The sequence below is a fragment of the Zingiber officinale genome, chromosome 6B (assembly GCF_018446385.1).
Source record: "Zingiber officinale cultivar Zhangliang chromosome 6B, Zo_v1.1, whole genome shotgun sequence".
Classification (NCBI taxonomy): domain Eukaryota; kingdom Viridiplantae; phylum Streptophyta; class Magnoliopsida; order Zingiberales; family Zingiberaceae; genus Zingiber; species Zingiber officinale.
In genome coordinates, this window is record NC_055996.1 from 58,547,361 (window position 1) to 58,563,976 (window position 16,616).

Here is a 16,616-nt window from a genome sequence, read left to right on the forward strand (position 1 = left end):
TAAGTGCCGTCAAGTTATTCTAATATTCAAATATCATACTATTTATTTTAAAAATCACTTCGCACAAATAGAGAGAGTTCAAGAAAAAGAAGTATTAAATACATAAAATTATTTATTTAAGCTGAGCAAATAGGGGAGATTATAAGAGCCAACAACATGTAAATAAAGAAGCAATAATCTCAATCATTTGTTTGCTTTACAATAACTTTTATACTTATCGATTTTCTTAGTTATATAGGCTTTCAATCAAATCTCTAGGAAATGGGTAAAGAAGTTATTTTGGGAAACTATAGTTTTCTTACAGACTGCAACATATAGTTTTCTTACATTTTAACTTTTATTATGTCTTTTTACAGAAACTAGATAAAGTTCTTCAAGTATGCATATACAAAATTTGTGCAATGCAAGAACTTAAAATTATGCAATCATAAATTAGTTTAGACAAGTTTCACTAGTTTCTGGATTACCAACTCTTCTGAGGTTCTCTATTATTTTAGAAAATGTAATATTTATAAGTGAAGCAAGTGCTCTTTGCATTTTGCAAGCCAGTAACCTGATACTTTTCTCTGATATTTTGCAAGAATCTGAGCTTTGGGATTGCATCTCCTATTTGCTAATTAAGAACCCTATTGTGAACTAATACTGAGATGGTTTTGATTTTTGTTGTTAGTTTCAAAAGAATGCTATTGAAAAGCAAATACCTCTTTTTAAAAGGTTTGAGCAAACTGAGAAAAAGGTCAATAATTCTGTCTACTTGCAGTTATGCATTTTTTTTCTTATCCACTTATAATCAGACTATCAGAGTACAATGCATTTATTTATATTTTCTTCTTGACCTTTTGTTAACAGTCTGACAAGGTGGAGAAACAAAGTTCAAGATCAGAACAAGAAGATAGCAAGGTTATAGCATCTCTCATCGTACAATGCTTTAAAAGCATTCTTTGCTTTTGGCAACTTCGTTCCCTTGTCATTAAAACATGCCAACAATGACTTAATGCCCACCTTTAAAAAACTCATGTATTATTAGCAAAATCTTCAATTCAAAGAATATATCTTATCACCTTTTAAAACTTAATGTTTCCGTTCAGTTTTAATGGCTCTTATGAGTTCCAACTGAGTCCCAACCAAAATTGATAAATTTACCTAGTAACCAAACAGAAACTAAATCGATAAACTAAATTTTCAATTTGCATCATGTTAGTTCGATTTGGTTAATCGGATTTGTAACTGAACTTTTAATGTTACATGTGTGCAACTCTCAGTACAAATTTGTGTAACTCTTCTTACAAATAGAATTAGTTGAAGGAAGAAGTACTGAATGATAAAATTATGTTCAAGCTGTGCAAATGGGGGAAAATATAAGAGCCAACAACATGCAAATAAATAAGCTATAATGTCAATCATTTATTTGACTTGCAAAAGGTTTCTTTTCTTTGCTTTTGTAATTTTGATATGGTATTAAATTTCTTTATTCTATAGGCTTCTGTTCAAATCTTACTTTCTTCCTTTTTTTCCTATTCATAATCTGTGTTTGAAAGGCTGCTGAAGAAATGGGTAAAGCAGTCATGCACATAATGCAAATAATAATTTTCTTACTTTTAAGTTTCCATTGTCTTTTTACACAAACTGCATGAATTTCTCAAATATTCATATGCCAAGTTTGTTAAATCCAAAAATAATTTTAGATTATGAAATCATAATTTAGTTTACCAATTCTTTTGAGGTGCTCTGATATTTTCTTTCAATGTAAAATTTCAAGGTGAAGCTAGCGCTCTTTGCATTAGCATACCAATAACCTCATATTTTTCTCTGATATATGTTTGTTAGTTTCAAAATAAAGTAATTGGAAAGCAAAAACCTCCCTTTAAAAAAGTTTGAGCAAAGTGAGAAAAAGGTCAATTATTCTGTCCATAAGTTCAGTTATGCATTATGTTTTTCCTCTCAACTTATAATCAAAGTACAATGTTTTTTTTTATTTTCTTCTTGACCTTTTGTTAATAGGCTGATGAGGTGGAGAAACATTCAAGGTGGGAACAAGAAGATAGCAAGGTCAGCATCACTAGTTGGTACTTGTTCTTTTCTCCAATCTTCTTAAAGATTATTTTTGTAGATTAGGTTTCCCAATCCTTCCAAAAGTTTCATAAAAATCTTGTCAATGGTCCTAACTTTTGAAGTGCTTCTATCAGAGTGGCAATTTGCATAGTTTTACAAAATGCATAAAGTGATTTCTCTAGCATCAGCTAATACAATGTTTTTTCATTGTGTGGGCCAAACAATTCTTTAAAAGCATTCCTATTTGTAGACACCAGATTGGCAAGTTCGCTGCCTTAGCATTAAAGCATGCCAACAAAGACTTGATGCCCACCTTTTTTTGAAATCATTTTTTACTAGCGTAAACTTGAATTCAAAGAGTATATTTTATCACTCTTAGACTTGCAAGTGCCTCCATGAATAGTAACTTTTTGTTTGTTGAAATGATGGCTAGATGCCCTTTATTTATAATAAATGATTACGTATAACAGTAACATTAATGACATTGGCATTGACACTCGATCCATTGAGATGAATCATAAGAATGTTCTGCAAAGATGTGAACTTGAACTGACACTCGATTCATTGAGATGAATCATAAGATTTTGTAAAAAATTTTAAAAGTATTTAATGATGCAATTAAATAATTATTTGGTGTCATTTAGAAAATTTTTTGTAGCATAGCTTAGTGTCATTTAGTTGAATTTTTGTAGCATAGCTTAGCTTGAATTTAAATGAATATAACACTAATGAATTTTTGGCTTCCTATGTGTTAGCAATGTTAAAATGGGAAAAATATTTTTATTATATTTCTAATATTTATTTAGTTGAATTTGGTTATGTATTATGATGTTTTGGTACTATTTAAAAATTCTTCTTCTCTTAATATACTTTAATTGTACAAAATATTTGAAATAATTTATAAGATATTTATAATGATTATAGTTTGAAATATGAATTAGAAGGTAATGCACCTGAAACACAAAGTACCCCGTGGCAGTGATAGTTTAAAACTTATAAAGGCACAATTTTTATTACAAGAACGTAAGATATGTTCATTAGGATCCACAAATTCTAGATTTTATGATTTCATTTGATTTCAGTGAAACTTAAAGCATACCATATTTCAATATTTTACAATGGTTGTTGCAGAAGATCCAAGGTCATTCTGTTCTCTCTACTATAACAAAGGAGATTCTAGCATGTCGATTGTCAACTGTTATGGAATAAATATTTGATTCTGAAGATAATATTTTAGATGAAAGAGGATCTACTTTGGTTCCTAAATCTTTGAAAGCTAAGCGTTACTTGATGATTGGATGAGACCTATAAAAAGATAGAAGTAATGCAACTTCTACCGACGTGGCAAATGATTTTGACATTGAAAGAACTACCATTACAAAGCAAATAATTTCAATTCCTTTCTTAATTTCTTTTTTTACTTTTCAACATTTATATTTTGTAAAAAAATAAAATATAAATAATAATCGTAATAGATGGTGACTTGTAACTTGAACCATAATCAATTCCGAATTGTGAATGGTAATCTGCTTCGACAATTTAAGTTAAGGGACTCTTGAACTAAGCAGTGGTCATGTCTAATGTGAAGTATCCATTTTTTTGTAATCATAAACGACTATATACAACAATAACGTCAATGGAGTGACATTTGCCTTAATCCATTGAAATGAATCATAAGAATGTTATGCAGAGATGTGAAGTTTTCATTCTTGTAATTATTCTATAGTTTAAAATCTCGTATTGTTTTACCCGATACGGGCGAAACATTTCGTTCCACTCGCGGACCGACACAGGCATGCCTCAACGCACCCTAAAGCCCCACGAACACTTCGTGTAGGCCTAACGAGGCCTTCAGATGCATTGATTTGGCTCAGCAAGGCCTCCGTACGCATTGCGCTAGTCTAGATGCCGCTGTTGACATGTCGCAGAGTAGGGTGCCAGGTTCGAAGTTTTAGCTTTTAATTAAATATATTATGTTAATAATTTTAATCAGCTCCTATATATGATTCGATAATTAAATTAAAGTCTAATTAAATTATCTCATTAATTATATATATATATATATATATATATATATATATATATATATATTTTTTAAAAAATATATATATATTTTATATTTTTAAATATTTAGATTAAATTTTTTATTTTAAGTTTATATATTTTATATTTAAAAAATATTGAAACTATGTCGGCACGGTACTATATGGTACCAAAGTGAATTGTTCTAGTTTAGAATCAAAACCTCGACCCGGGTCGATATTTTAAACCATGAATTATTCCTTAAAACCTATGTTCCAAGTAGTGGCGGACATGAATTGGTTTATTAATTCTTTGGTTTAGAAAATCCAAATCAAAATTGAACGGAAACCTTTTTAGTTTCTCTTTTGAACTAAACCAAAAATTTTGTTTAGTTTTGCACTTAGTTTGAAACCATTAATTAAAAAATAAATATAAATTAATTTAAACTCAATGAAAAAAACTGGTTTCTAAACTATAACTCTTAAAATTAATATTAAAAGATTGTTTTTAAGGTTAGTGTTAATTATGGAATAAATAAGAGTATAAGACCAAGAACTCATAATAATCAACATACTAAATTATCTATAATTACACCTATACATATTATAAAAAACTTAATGATTTTGTTTGGTTTTAATTGTTTTTATAAGTTCTGAATGAATCCTAACCAAAGTTGATAAGTTTACCTAGTATGCAAATCATAACCAAATCGATAAAGTAAACTTTTCGATTGGATCAATCAGATTTGTGACTGAATTTTTTAATGCTACAAGTATGTAATGCACAATTGAAGTGGCTTTGCATGGTTATTAAGTTTCACCTAAGTTACTCTAGTATTCAGATATCATAGTATAACAATCTCATACAAATAGAAGGTGCGGAATCCTGACACTCTCTGTGAGGTCCTAGTTATGGTTGGATGTGGCATTGCTGCTTCAGGCAGGATCAGCAATTGCAGAGTATTCTAGTGATGTACCCAAGACTGTTGACATGGATGCCAGAGGCCATGGATCTACTCCACTAAACACTTTATGGTTTCTCCATGTCCAGTTCTTCCAAGCTGGGAAACCAAAACTAGTCACCCATTCTGCTCCATTCAAAACAGTGACCTGTACTCCTACATCAAAGAGAAGAATTCTCCAAACTTTGGTGGAACCAAAACTTCCTAAGCCTCTTTTACCTTCTTCAATCTCAGAGTGCATGCAATAGCATTTCAATTTGTTCCAGGCATCCTTGCATCATTGAATAATACCTTTTTGAATTTTGTGACTAAACTTTTAACACAAAAAATCAAAATTGCAAATTGAAATGGCTTTGCATAGTTGTTAAAAATCCAATTAGTTATTTTAATTTTTCAGATATCATTCTGTTTGTTTTAATAATCTCCTTGTACAAATGGAGTTAGATGAAAGACGATATTACTTATATGGGGTACTAAATTATTTATTCTAAAAAGGAGTACATAAACTGAAAGAATAGAAGAAGCAATAATCCCAATCATTTATTTAGTTTGCAACTAATTTTGTTTTTCTCAGCTCTAGAAACTTTTATTTTTCCATCAAAGTTGTGGTTATTCTACAAGGTTCTGATAAAATCTCAGTTTCTTTGTTCTTCCCCAAATTTGCAATTGAAAGGCTACTGAGAAAATGAGTAAAGAAGCCATTTCAGGAAACATTGGAATTGGAATACCAGAATGCAAGGTATGGCTTCTAATTTTTTAAGTCACCATAAGGTTTCTTGTTTAGCTCTTTATACAAACTGCATTAAGTTTAAAATTCAGGAACTTAGATTATGCTATCACAATTGCTTACGCACTAGTTTCACTTATTTAGGTTTCTGTTGCATTTCTTCTAATGTAAAATGTGGAGGTGAAGCAAGTATTCTTTGTTAGTGTGCTTCATGCTATTACAAGTTTCATGATCCACATATTCTACTAGCCCATTTGTTTGGTCCATGAAAATTTTTAATTTTGAATTTAAAATTTTACATATTCTGGTGAAATAGTCCCTTTGCAATTCTGGTGAATCTCATTTAATAGCCCATTTAATAGCCTATTTGTAATATTCATATTCTGGTGAATATTCCCCCAAAGAGGTGGAATAGTCCCTTTGCATATTAAATTTTGAATTTTCATGAGTTTCATGATATTTCCGGTCTATTAAATGAGATAATTCAATCTCCCTAAAAGTCTGAGTGACTCTCCCAAACCTAGTGCTAACGAGTTCATGGGTGTATCTACTAGTTTAACCCCTACCGTTCTAACATCCTCAAAGATAGCTAATACATTCAAATACAGATGCACTCTTCTAAACAAGCCACCTCTATGCAATAAAAGTACTTAAGGTATGCCAAGTCTTTAGTTTAGAAATATTAATGAAGATAAGATTTCAATCTTATGATGCTAGTTGAATCATCAATTATCACCTTTGATGATAATGTACTACACATAGACACTGAGAAGTTTGCACCACTGAGTGATCCACGACACCTATGGTATTGTCATATGAAAGAAGAGTTGAACTAAAGTTTTCAAACCTAGTTCTAGAGATGTTTTAAGTTATATGGTGACTTCTTTAGCTTACACATCATATTAGTCTCCATTAAGCAATAGACTCCAAAGATTGCTCCATATAGACATTCTCTAATAGATCTCCATGAAGAAAGATATATATATATATATATATAAAGGTGGTATCATATATCCATGGTGGCAAAAGGCGAATACGCTCGCCCCCAGCGCTTCCGCCAACCCATCCCAGGACCAACACGAATGAGGTAAATCACGAGCGGCTACTAGCCTTTGGAATAGTGACTAGCACATAAGGGAGATATTTATCTCGACTTTCCCGAGATTCGAATCCCAGACCTCATGGTGGCAACACCTCATGTGCTAGCCACTAGACCGTTTCAAGAGGACGGTATATCATATATCCAAAATATACAAAAAGAGGTTTTAGGGTTATTATGTCTAATCAAGTATCAAATCTGAATAGATGCACACTCCTAAATATCCTCTCTACATCTAACCATGCCTCTCCAAAAAATAAATTACGATTTTGAGCCCTCCATACATAATGTATCAATGATGACATAGACCAAATGATGAGCCTTTGTCATCTCCCTACTCCTATGATAATGTTGTCCAAAGAAATTAATCATCCTCCGATAGATGGACATCGGCGCATAAGTCTACAATAGGCAGGCATTGTGTTTCTAGCACTTGTCTGCAAAAGTTGTCGATCCTCCAAATAATCTTGTCGATCTCTGGTGGGAAGCCTCCGTTGTGCTAGCATCCTAAAGGTGACTGCATGACTTGGCTAAACATAGGGCTTCCACACTATCCAAGCCCTGTCACCCTGGGACTAGGAAGTCATAAGCCCGGGCTACTCCTCCCTCCAATGCAAACCGCTTTGCCAATCTCACGTCACCCTCATCTTTCGGTCTACACATTCGCCCATGACACTGGAGGGTGTTTGGACATCCACATGAAAGATCGGAAGATGTTGTAGATGCAATCAATGATACCCTATGGTAATAACATAATAGATAACCAGAAACTTTGGACGCTCTGAAGCACTGAAATGATAAGTTGTGCCTTGCTTGCATAAGATAATGTCTTCCTCGGTCAAGTGTTGATTCGTCGAGTTAGAGAGTCAGTCAGCAAGTTGTAATCAGATATCTGTAGGTGCTCAGTAGCTAGTGGAATCCCAAGGTATCTGAAAGGCATGGTGCCTTCATGGAATCCTATGATGAACAAAAGCCTACTCCATGTCATATCAGCAACTCCAATGAGGTAAATATCGGACTTCAGGCGGTTAACTTGTAGTCCAGTTGTGTCGAAGTCCTATAAACATGTGATCAATGTGCCCACTGAAGCTATATCACCCTGGCTAAAAAGGAGATCATCTATATAAGCTAAATGAGTCATTCTTAGGCGCCCGCATCGTGGATAAAAGTTGAATCTAGCCTAATAATACTCCGCTGCAATTGTCTCCCAAAAATCTCTATGCATATCCCAAAAAGGTATGGTGATAGAGGATCTCCTTGTCACTGTCTACAAGCTCCCCAAAAGTAGTCGAAACTCCTTCCATTGATGGCCAATAAGGAGGTAGTGGTCACGTACTCCATGATCCATGCAATAAACTGCTATGGAAAGCTCAACCCTTTGAGTGCTTCATGAAGGAAAGCCAGCGCACTAAGTCAAAAGCTTTCTGAAGATCTATCTTTGTGGTATATCTCGGTGAAATGAGAAGAGTAGCCGCTAGAGAGAAATAAATGAGCCAAAGTAATCTTGGTCATAAGATAAAATGTATTAAGATAGTCTACCCCATAAATCTAAGTGTGCACTTTACTAGACAAGCTTTGAGGTGATTGACAATGTCGTTAGTTGTAAAGAGCAATTCACAGCTCACAAACTTTCTAAGACAAAGAGGGGCAAGTTCCCAAGTGTAGTTGGAATGAAGTGCATTTGTCTCATCTATCATAGCCCACTATCATTCGGATTCGATATAACCTTTAAGCCATTTTTAGGGATGAAGAATGAGGATAAAAAAGCATAATATTTGGAGATGTAGAGCATAAGTTAAAAAAACATGAGGATGAGATGGAGAGCATAAGATAATGAAGTACCTTTATGAAGGGTAATAAAAATATCTAAATCAGGAGGCAATTCAGGATAGTAGTAGGTGGTTGGAGCATGACAGAGTTTGGTGGAAGTGTTGGAGCATCATCACGTTGTCTTGGTGATTGTACACTTGCAAGGGAGGGGATGGTTGATGGGTCATTAGTGGGGCCTCAGAAACTAAAGATGGGAAAAATTCAATAGTAGCGATGGGGAAAGATAGTGGTATAGAACTGGAAGAAGCTCTTGAAATGAATCAAATAGAGACATTTGTGAAGGAAAGAATGAAGTCAACTCCAAGAAAATCACATCAATTGAGATAGGCATGATGTGACAAAGGGAATAACATTGGTAACTGTCAAAGATGTACTTAATAGATAGAGGAGATAATTTATCATGGCAGGATCTCTAAGTGGATCAAGCAAACACAGCCGAACACCCTTGGTGGAACCATACGTTGTATCTTGTGGAAAAAAAAATACAATAAAAGGAATTTGGCCAAGAAGTGTGGAAGCATACAATTGATCAGAGGATGGCATCAATAAAAGTAGTGTTCGAGCAGTTTCGACTAGATGTTGGTTCTTTTCACCAATAGTATTCTACTGAGCAGTATATGAACATGATGACTAGTGGAGGATACTGTTACCCTATAAGAATGATTAGGAGTAAGAAAAATATTCCTTAGCATTACCATTTTCAAAAAAATTAATTTCTATATAGAACTAGGGAAATTAGAGAAAAGCGTAGATTGTTCTTTCATTAAAAGACAGTCATTTGAGAGTAGTCATCAATGAAATGACCACTATTTAAAGCCAGCCAGAAGTAGAGTTGACAAAACTCGAACCTTAAACATCTGAATGGACTAAAACAAAGAGTACAGAAGCATGCTTGTGAACACTTTTAGGATAATAGGACATGATATGATTGCCTAAGTGGCAGGACTCACATTCAAGACATTGAAGAATAGAAGGACCATTAGCTTCAAATGAGGAAAAATGGGATGACTAAGATGATTGTGGATTTGAAGAGAGGAAGACGTAGTTGAAAATGTTGATGACAATAGGGGTATGCCCAGTTTATAGAGTCCACAAGATTTATTTTCGATACCATTAACCTTGCCCATTCACAAATCGTGAATAGAGAGAGACAGAAGTAGAGTAAAAAATGATTGAACAATTTAAAAATTATAGTAAGTGTACTAATAGACAACAAACTTAATGGGAATTCAGGAATATAAAATAAAGTATGAGTGAAAGAGAAACATCTCTAATGTCGTTAACAAATCAGTGTAGCTCATTAGCTATTGTTTTGTGGTGGATTAAGAGTCGAGAAAGAAAATGCCTTGCCAGAAACATATTCAGGAGCTCCTAAATATAAGATCCAGTGAATGATCTACAGGTATAGTTTATGCAAGCCAAAAAGGTACCTCTATGGACAAGTACAGGTTGAGATGATGCAACAACAATTGCCTCGAGTTGAAATAACTGAGTATTCTTCGAAAAAAACTGCAATAGTGGAATTCGTTGAAGCGGACTGAGCAACCATAGCAACGGGGATCTTGTCAGACTATGCAAAATATGAGTAACATAAGAGGGATGACCAGGGGAAATTCATAAAGAGTGTAGCATCTTTGACATGCTCAAGTCTCACAGTGTGAATTCTTGGGTCTATTCTGACGTGACCTTCTAGAGGATAAGTCAACAATCAAAACGGAATGATCAATTGTAGTTGTGGCTCACAATATCCACGTGCACACATTAAAGATGGGAGGAATTGAGGAGCCACCTAGACTATGAGATTTCACTTACCCTAATTCTGGTCGGATTGTATGGAGGAGCACGATGTTTAAGTAGCTTGTCAAAGCGATCTTGCATGTTCTGGATATTAAGTAATTGGAAATAAATCTCTTAGATTAATAGCAATAACTGGAAGCAACCTATGTGAGCGGGCCATCTCGGTGTCACTTTAATGCATCTAGAACAAGCTATCAATAATGTCATAAGCATGAACGATGTCACTCATATAAAGAGCAGAAGATACTCATAAGATCAGTATCAATGAACTATGATAAGAGGGTGAGTAATTGAACATCCATCCTTCTCATATCGCTCTATGGCTCAGGAATCTCAGTTGCTTGGGTAATAAGATGGTCGAGTTAACCTTGACCCATGAATTTTACACAAGCTACAACGACCAATGAGAGATAGTTCCTCCCTTTAAATTCCTCCATTGTTATTATAGAAAAAAACAAAAATGGTAGTGGAATTTATGATTAGTGGCATCAAGGTAATAGAGAGATCTGACATGATTAATCACCACAAGTTATTGATATCCTAGCTCAAGCGGTTGCAACAAACTTAAAATCTAGTTAAGGTTCCAAACTATTGTTTTGGTTCCTTCCAGGAAAAAAAGGAGCACAAGCAAAGGTTTTGAATGTGCTCACACCAAGCGACACAAACTTCTTATTTGTGGAGAGAGAAAGCGCATTGAACAGCATGGAGGAAGGACCTAATGCCCAAATCACATCATACAACATGCGAGAAAGGGGTGAACGCCTTAATCATGCCAGGCAAATCAAAGAGTGATGTCAGATAACACATGAAGGACTGGACAACTTGCAAAAGTAGTGTATACTATACAGACCGATGTGTGAGAAGGATAACGCTGGAAGATAAACTACTATGGATGACATGACAACAGTTCTTGTTGTGGAACGCGAACAGACTGTGCTACGCCAAACAACACAGAGCAATGTCATGGTAGAGATGAGATGCATGCAGAGGAGTCAAAGGAGAGTCCTGACAAACAAACAGATTGTTGTGAACTGTGTGACAACAGTGTGGGCAGTGGAACACAGAATGATGATGGAATGCTCAAGAACCCTCAAAAGGGGTGGAGCACATATCAATTTGACTTTGATACAATTTGTTGTGTTAGGAGAATTCACCATTTGCACAACCTTAGGTGCACACAATACCAGTACATATTTACTAAAGGGGTATGGAATATTACTAGTAGCTCCTCCATATTGTACATATTTGCAAATGTCATCAGACTTTTAATTGGGGGTATGAAAAATCACAGCACCGTAACATTTTTTCCTACCATTGATCTTGCAACTATTAAAAAAAAATTGATACAAAAATAAATTCAACTTAATCTATCTACTTGGTAACATGGATTGATAAGATTTATCTAATAGTAGAAAAATAGTTACTTAGATCAATGTACTTTATCTATTCTTTGCGTTATGTTTCCATGGTCAATGTCAAAAAGCTTGATCTTCTCTTGTTATTACTGTAGCAAGACCACAAAAACAAAGTTGGCAATGGAATAAAGATAAAAGCAGACACACATACCACAATCACTAACACAGCCATTTAACATGGTTTGGTCACCCCCAGACTATTAGTCCACGACTTATAATCCGTATAGTGGATCACCCCTAGAATCTTCTATAGTTTTTTCCTCTTCGATAAAGTGTCGGAGGTGAAGAAATATTATACAAGATGATTGTAAAATGTATAGGAGACTCACAACAGAGGTTAGAGACTTTGACAATTAAGGCTCAACAAAAATAACAATCAAATGTTCTTTTTATTATCTTGTTCGTAGTCGTTCAAACCATTTTTAAAACCTCCTCGCAACTATCCAAGCAATTCTAGTGGATCATGATCGTTTTCTGTGATACCTCAATGAGTATTTCATCCAAGGCTCACTAATCAGCCATATCCATCAGTCAACTGACCTTGACCTTGACCTTGACCTTGACCAAATCCAGTGGATCGTGACCTTTTTCTCTATTTTCTTCTATGATTGTTTCATCCAACCTGTATCACAGTCAATTGGTCAACTATTCTATTAGTTTCTGAGTCAACTTTCTAGTCAACTAAACCATCAATCAATTGGTCAACATTTTCAATCGACTAGTATGTTGACTATGATTCATCTAATGATCGAGTCTACATAGGTTGAAAGTTACTCTCACCCGAGTACAATTTGCTCCTAACTCTTAGCTCACCAACCGTTGTCTGCCACTACGAGATCTCTCGTCAAGCTTCTCGTCCCTCAAATGTGTTGAGCTTTCAACTCCCCTTCCAATGTCATCCTTCTTGTTCGCTTACGTGGTGGCTCCAATCATTTCACTTGAGCTTCTCGTCCCTTAGATGCATCTAGCATTCGGCTCCCTCCCCTTGTCATCTTTTTGTATCTGCTTACGTACTCTGCTTCCCATGTACAACTGCTACCTCCGATGCTTCTCATTTTGTAGTCTCTTAGGTACGCCATACCACCTTTCACCGATCTCAACAGACCCTGAGTCACTAGGTACCCACAACCGTGGTTGTTGAGTCACTAGGTACCCACAACCATGGTTGTATCAAACACAGTCATAACATAAAGTAAGACCTAATTTAAACCCTTTGTCCAAATATCAAAATCCATGGTCACACCGGACCACTTAGGGGTATATTCCAACATATTGATCACATTCTATGTATTTGAGTTAATACACTAATAGGCTTTTATTATGACTTCTTTTTTGCTAGATCTGTTGAAGTATGGGATCACTGGTTTAAGATTAAATACTACACCCCCTCCATCCAATTTTATTGTTTTGTTGTGATTATAACAAACTATTTTGCAGTTCTACAAAACATCCGGCAAGTGCAAGTATGGGAAATCCTGCAAGTACACTCATTCTCTGAAGAAAATAGAAGTCGCTCCACTAGCATTGAACTTCTTAGGTCTTCCTGTTAGACCAGTAAGTCCACTATTCATTTTGTCATGCTATGTGATCATCCCTGTGTTGCTTTATATTGATTCATAACAAGCATGTTTGTCACATGATTTCACCTCACAAGTTTATATTACATTATAGGGAGAGAAGGAATGTCCATACTATATTTGTACTGGTAATTGCAAATATGCAGCGAATTGTAAGTATCATCATCCTGAACCTACTGTAGCAACCCTTGAACAAGGTGCTCTTCCTGCCTGTCAAATTGGTGGATCTGAGCAACAAATTTCATGTGGTGTGTCGTCACTCCCTGTGACACCTAGCCCAACTCAAGGGGCATTTCATTTCCTAAATCCTTTAACAGCCGCATCGTCGTCACTCCCTTTAACAGAATGCAATGGTTATCAGGTAATTGGCCGTTTATGTTTAAATTATTTTTTTAAAGACCTTTATCACTTTGGATTCATGAATGCACAAGATTTCTCATGCTTATATTCCCAGAGATAGTTGTTTTTCTATATATATATTTCGTCAAAATTTTAAAGTCATATTAACAAACATAATTTACAATCCACCATCATTGGAAGTTTCTTGTTTTTGAAATTATTTGTCCTCGGGGTTTTATTTTTGGAATTATTTGTCCCCGGAGTCATGGTGTCGCGGTAAGACATCCAGATTGTCACCCAGACATCCACGGTTCGAACCTCAGTTACGACGTATTTGCAGGAATTTTTGCTCTAAAGGGAGGGTGTAATCAAAAGATGCTGGGCTTCTGGGCTGGTCGCCGCATGCACTTCCCGATTTATCCTAGTGGCCGATGGAAAACTTTCGTGGGACCAGACCAGTCACCCCAGAGATAGTCAATGAGACTATGCTTCTTTGTTGTTTTTTTCCTTTTGTGAAATATTGAGACAAGATAGATAAATGTTAGAGGGGTTAAATTCTTTTACTAAATAATTTGACTAACTGATTGATTTGTTTTTTAAAAAAAAATTGCAGGTAGAATTAAATGAATATTTGTCTTTTAAAAAATATTTTTAGTCACTCAATTTGTTTCACCAAACAATCTTTGACTCAAAATGATTTTTTTTTTAACATTGGTGAGTATTTTTGGTTCAGAAAATTGAGGGGCCCAATTTGAGCATTTTCGATCATAACTTCTGATTGCTCTAAGTCTGAGTACTTGTAGATATTACCTACCCTCCATGGTAAATTGCAGACTTGAGATTTAGCCAATTGCAGATTTATTAAATGCACTTTACACGTTTCTTTTTCTGTTAGGTATTTGTACATGATTGTTATTTAAACAATGGAAATTTAAACGACTGAGAACTGATGCTATGCCCTTGTGATTAGCAGATAGATCCCAAGAGGCCCGGCGAGACAGAGTGTCAGTACCATTCAAAGGTTCGTCCCAGCGATGCCCTCTTACATTCCTAGTAAATACCCTTTCAATAATGCATCTTATTTCTCGTCTCAGATTTCTCATCTAAATGCCCAAGGCAACTGATTTACGTTGGCGAAACATGATGCCATATAGCACAGCAAAGGAGTGATAAGCTACGTCGAGGGATGCCTGCTTTCCCTACTTAATTGTAGACGATGAAAGCTAAGATTGAGTATTGCCTCTCCTGCAGACTTTGTAGAACGAGTATAATATTTGTGTATAAAGTGAACATAATGTTCCTCTTAGAGTTGTAAAGTGATCAAATAAGATGGGGCTTGAAATTTTCTTATTTTCCAGGATTCTTTAACAGTTAGTTTAAATCATCTTTGCACTTGTGGCAACGGCAGTGAGGTTATAACTGAGGCGCTATAAATGTTGGTTGAAGATTATTTCCAAAGCCAATGCCATTTAGAATTTTTGAAAGGGCCTTTTGATCAATGCAAGGTCCTACAAGTCTAATAATTTAAATTTTGAAGTATTTCTTTAATCGTTTAGGTAGTTTCTAAAAGGGCTTCGGTCGGTAGCCCTTTAATGAAGGGTGAAGTTTTATAATTTCTTCTGTTGTGATTATTTATCTAATTAGATGCAAGTCCATTTTTCTAAATTAATTTAGAAAATAAATAGTTTGCTTTAATATTTATCCGCTTTGCACGATCTATTATGTTTTTCTTATCTTTGGCCAAAGGTGCTTCAGAAAATATCTAATAAGAGTATCTTGATTTTTTCCTAGAAGCTTAAGTAAATAAATAATAAATATTTAACTTATTATAATGCTTGAAGATGTAGAATTGTCTCTTGCCACAATTGAAGGTGTAGAATCATTGGATGCGACGATCGGGTGAATAGGCACTTCGATTTTGTCTGTCATTTCATTTATAATTTAAGTTAGCAGAGTGAAAACATAAATAATAACTCAAATTGCAATGCATATACACATCTATGATCCCTTAAACCTTAGCCCCCGGGGTTATGGTATAACAACAGCGTATTCATATTGTCATTTAGGTATTGTGGTTCGAGTCCCAGGTATAATAAATTTATAGAAATTTTTTCTCCAAATGAGACATGTAACTAAAGAATGTTGGGTTTCTGGGCTTTCCGCTGTGAGCGCTTTTCGATTTACCTTGGTGTCCGGTGGAAAATTTTCATGGAACCGGATCGATTACCCCAGACTCGACTTTACCCAACTTTATTAATCATTTTTATGATCCCCTAAACCCTTGTAGCATCCACATTAAAATCCTCATTTAAAATCTAAAATTTGAGATAACATATTTATTTTTCATTAATATTAATTTTCTTATAATTTATTATATATTTATTTTATTATTATTTTTTCTCTTTCTTTTATATTTTTTATTATTAGAGGGAGGAGAGAGAAATACTATTTTAATATTTAGGAAATAAAATTCATTCTTTAAATTTAAAATAATGTATATTTAAGGAAGGACTAAGATAATTAATATTTATTTTTTGTAAAATATAAAATTTAAGATAATTAATATAGATGCTCTTAAAGTGTATTATTCTTATAATCATCTTTATTTTTTCCTTTAAAAATTATCCAAAGGTGAAAAAATCTTTTACAAATTTATTAAGTTACATAATTTTCATCTATCAATGTGTGTTAGACTTTTTTCAATGTGGGCACGTACATGTTGAACTTTATTTAATATCAACGTAACTTTTTATCTATCAGCATTTGTTAGACTTTCCTGATTACTAAAGTGTCTCGT

General features: G+C 34.4%; 1 protein-coding gene across 18 annotated transcripts in view; it reads left to right on the top strand.

The window, feature by feature from the left end:
* Positions 1-15,200, top strand: part of LOC121992490 (zinc finger CCCH domain-containing protein 65-like) — a 34,387-nt gene extending 19,187 nt beyond the window's left edge. For 9 of the 18 annotated variants that reach the window (XM_042546917.1, XM_042546909.1, XM_042546915.1 and 6 more), the window contains 8 exons: positions 671-736; positions 850-900; positions 2,002-2,049; positions 5,709-5,774; positions 13,341-13,457; positions 13,575-13,841; positions 14,790-14,840; positions 14,914-15,200. In XM_042546917.1, the coding sequence (XP_042402851.1) occupies positions 671-736; positions 850-900; positions 2,002-2,049; positions 5,709-5,774; positions 13,341-13,457; positions 13,575-13,841; positions 14,790-14,840; positions 14,914-14,943 (696 nt within the window). In that variant the 3' untranslated portion in view covers positions 14,944-15,200. The remainder of the gene's footprint in view (positions 1-670; positions 737-849; positions 901-2,001; positions 2,050-5,708; positions 5,775-13,340; positions 13,458-13,574; positions 13,842-14,789; positions 14,841-14,913) is intronic. The other 9 variants (XM_042546916.1, XM_042546919.1, XM_042546922.1 and 6 more) reach the window with 4 other exon arrangements.
* The last annotated feature ends 1,416 nt before the right edge of the window (positions 15,201-16,616 follow it).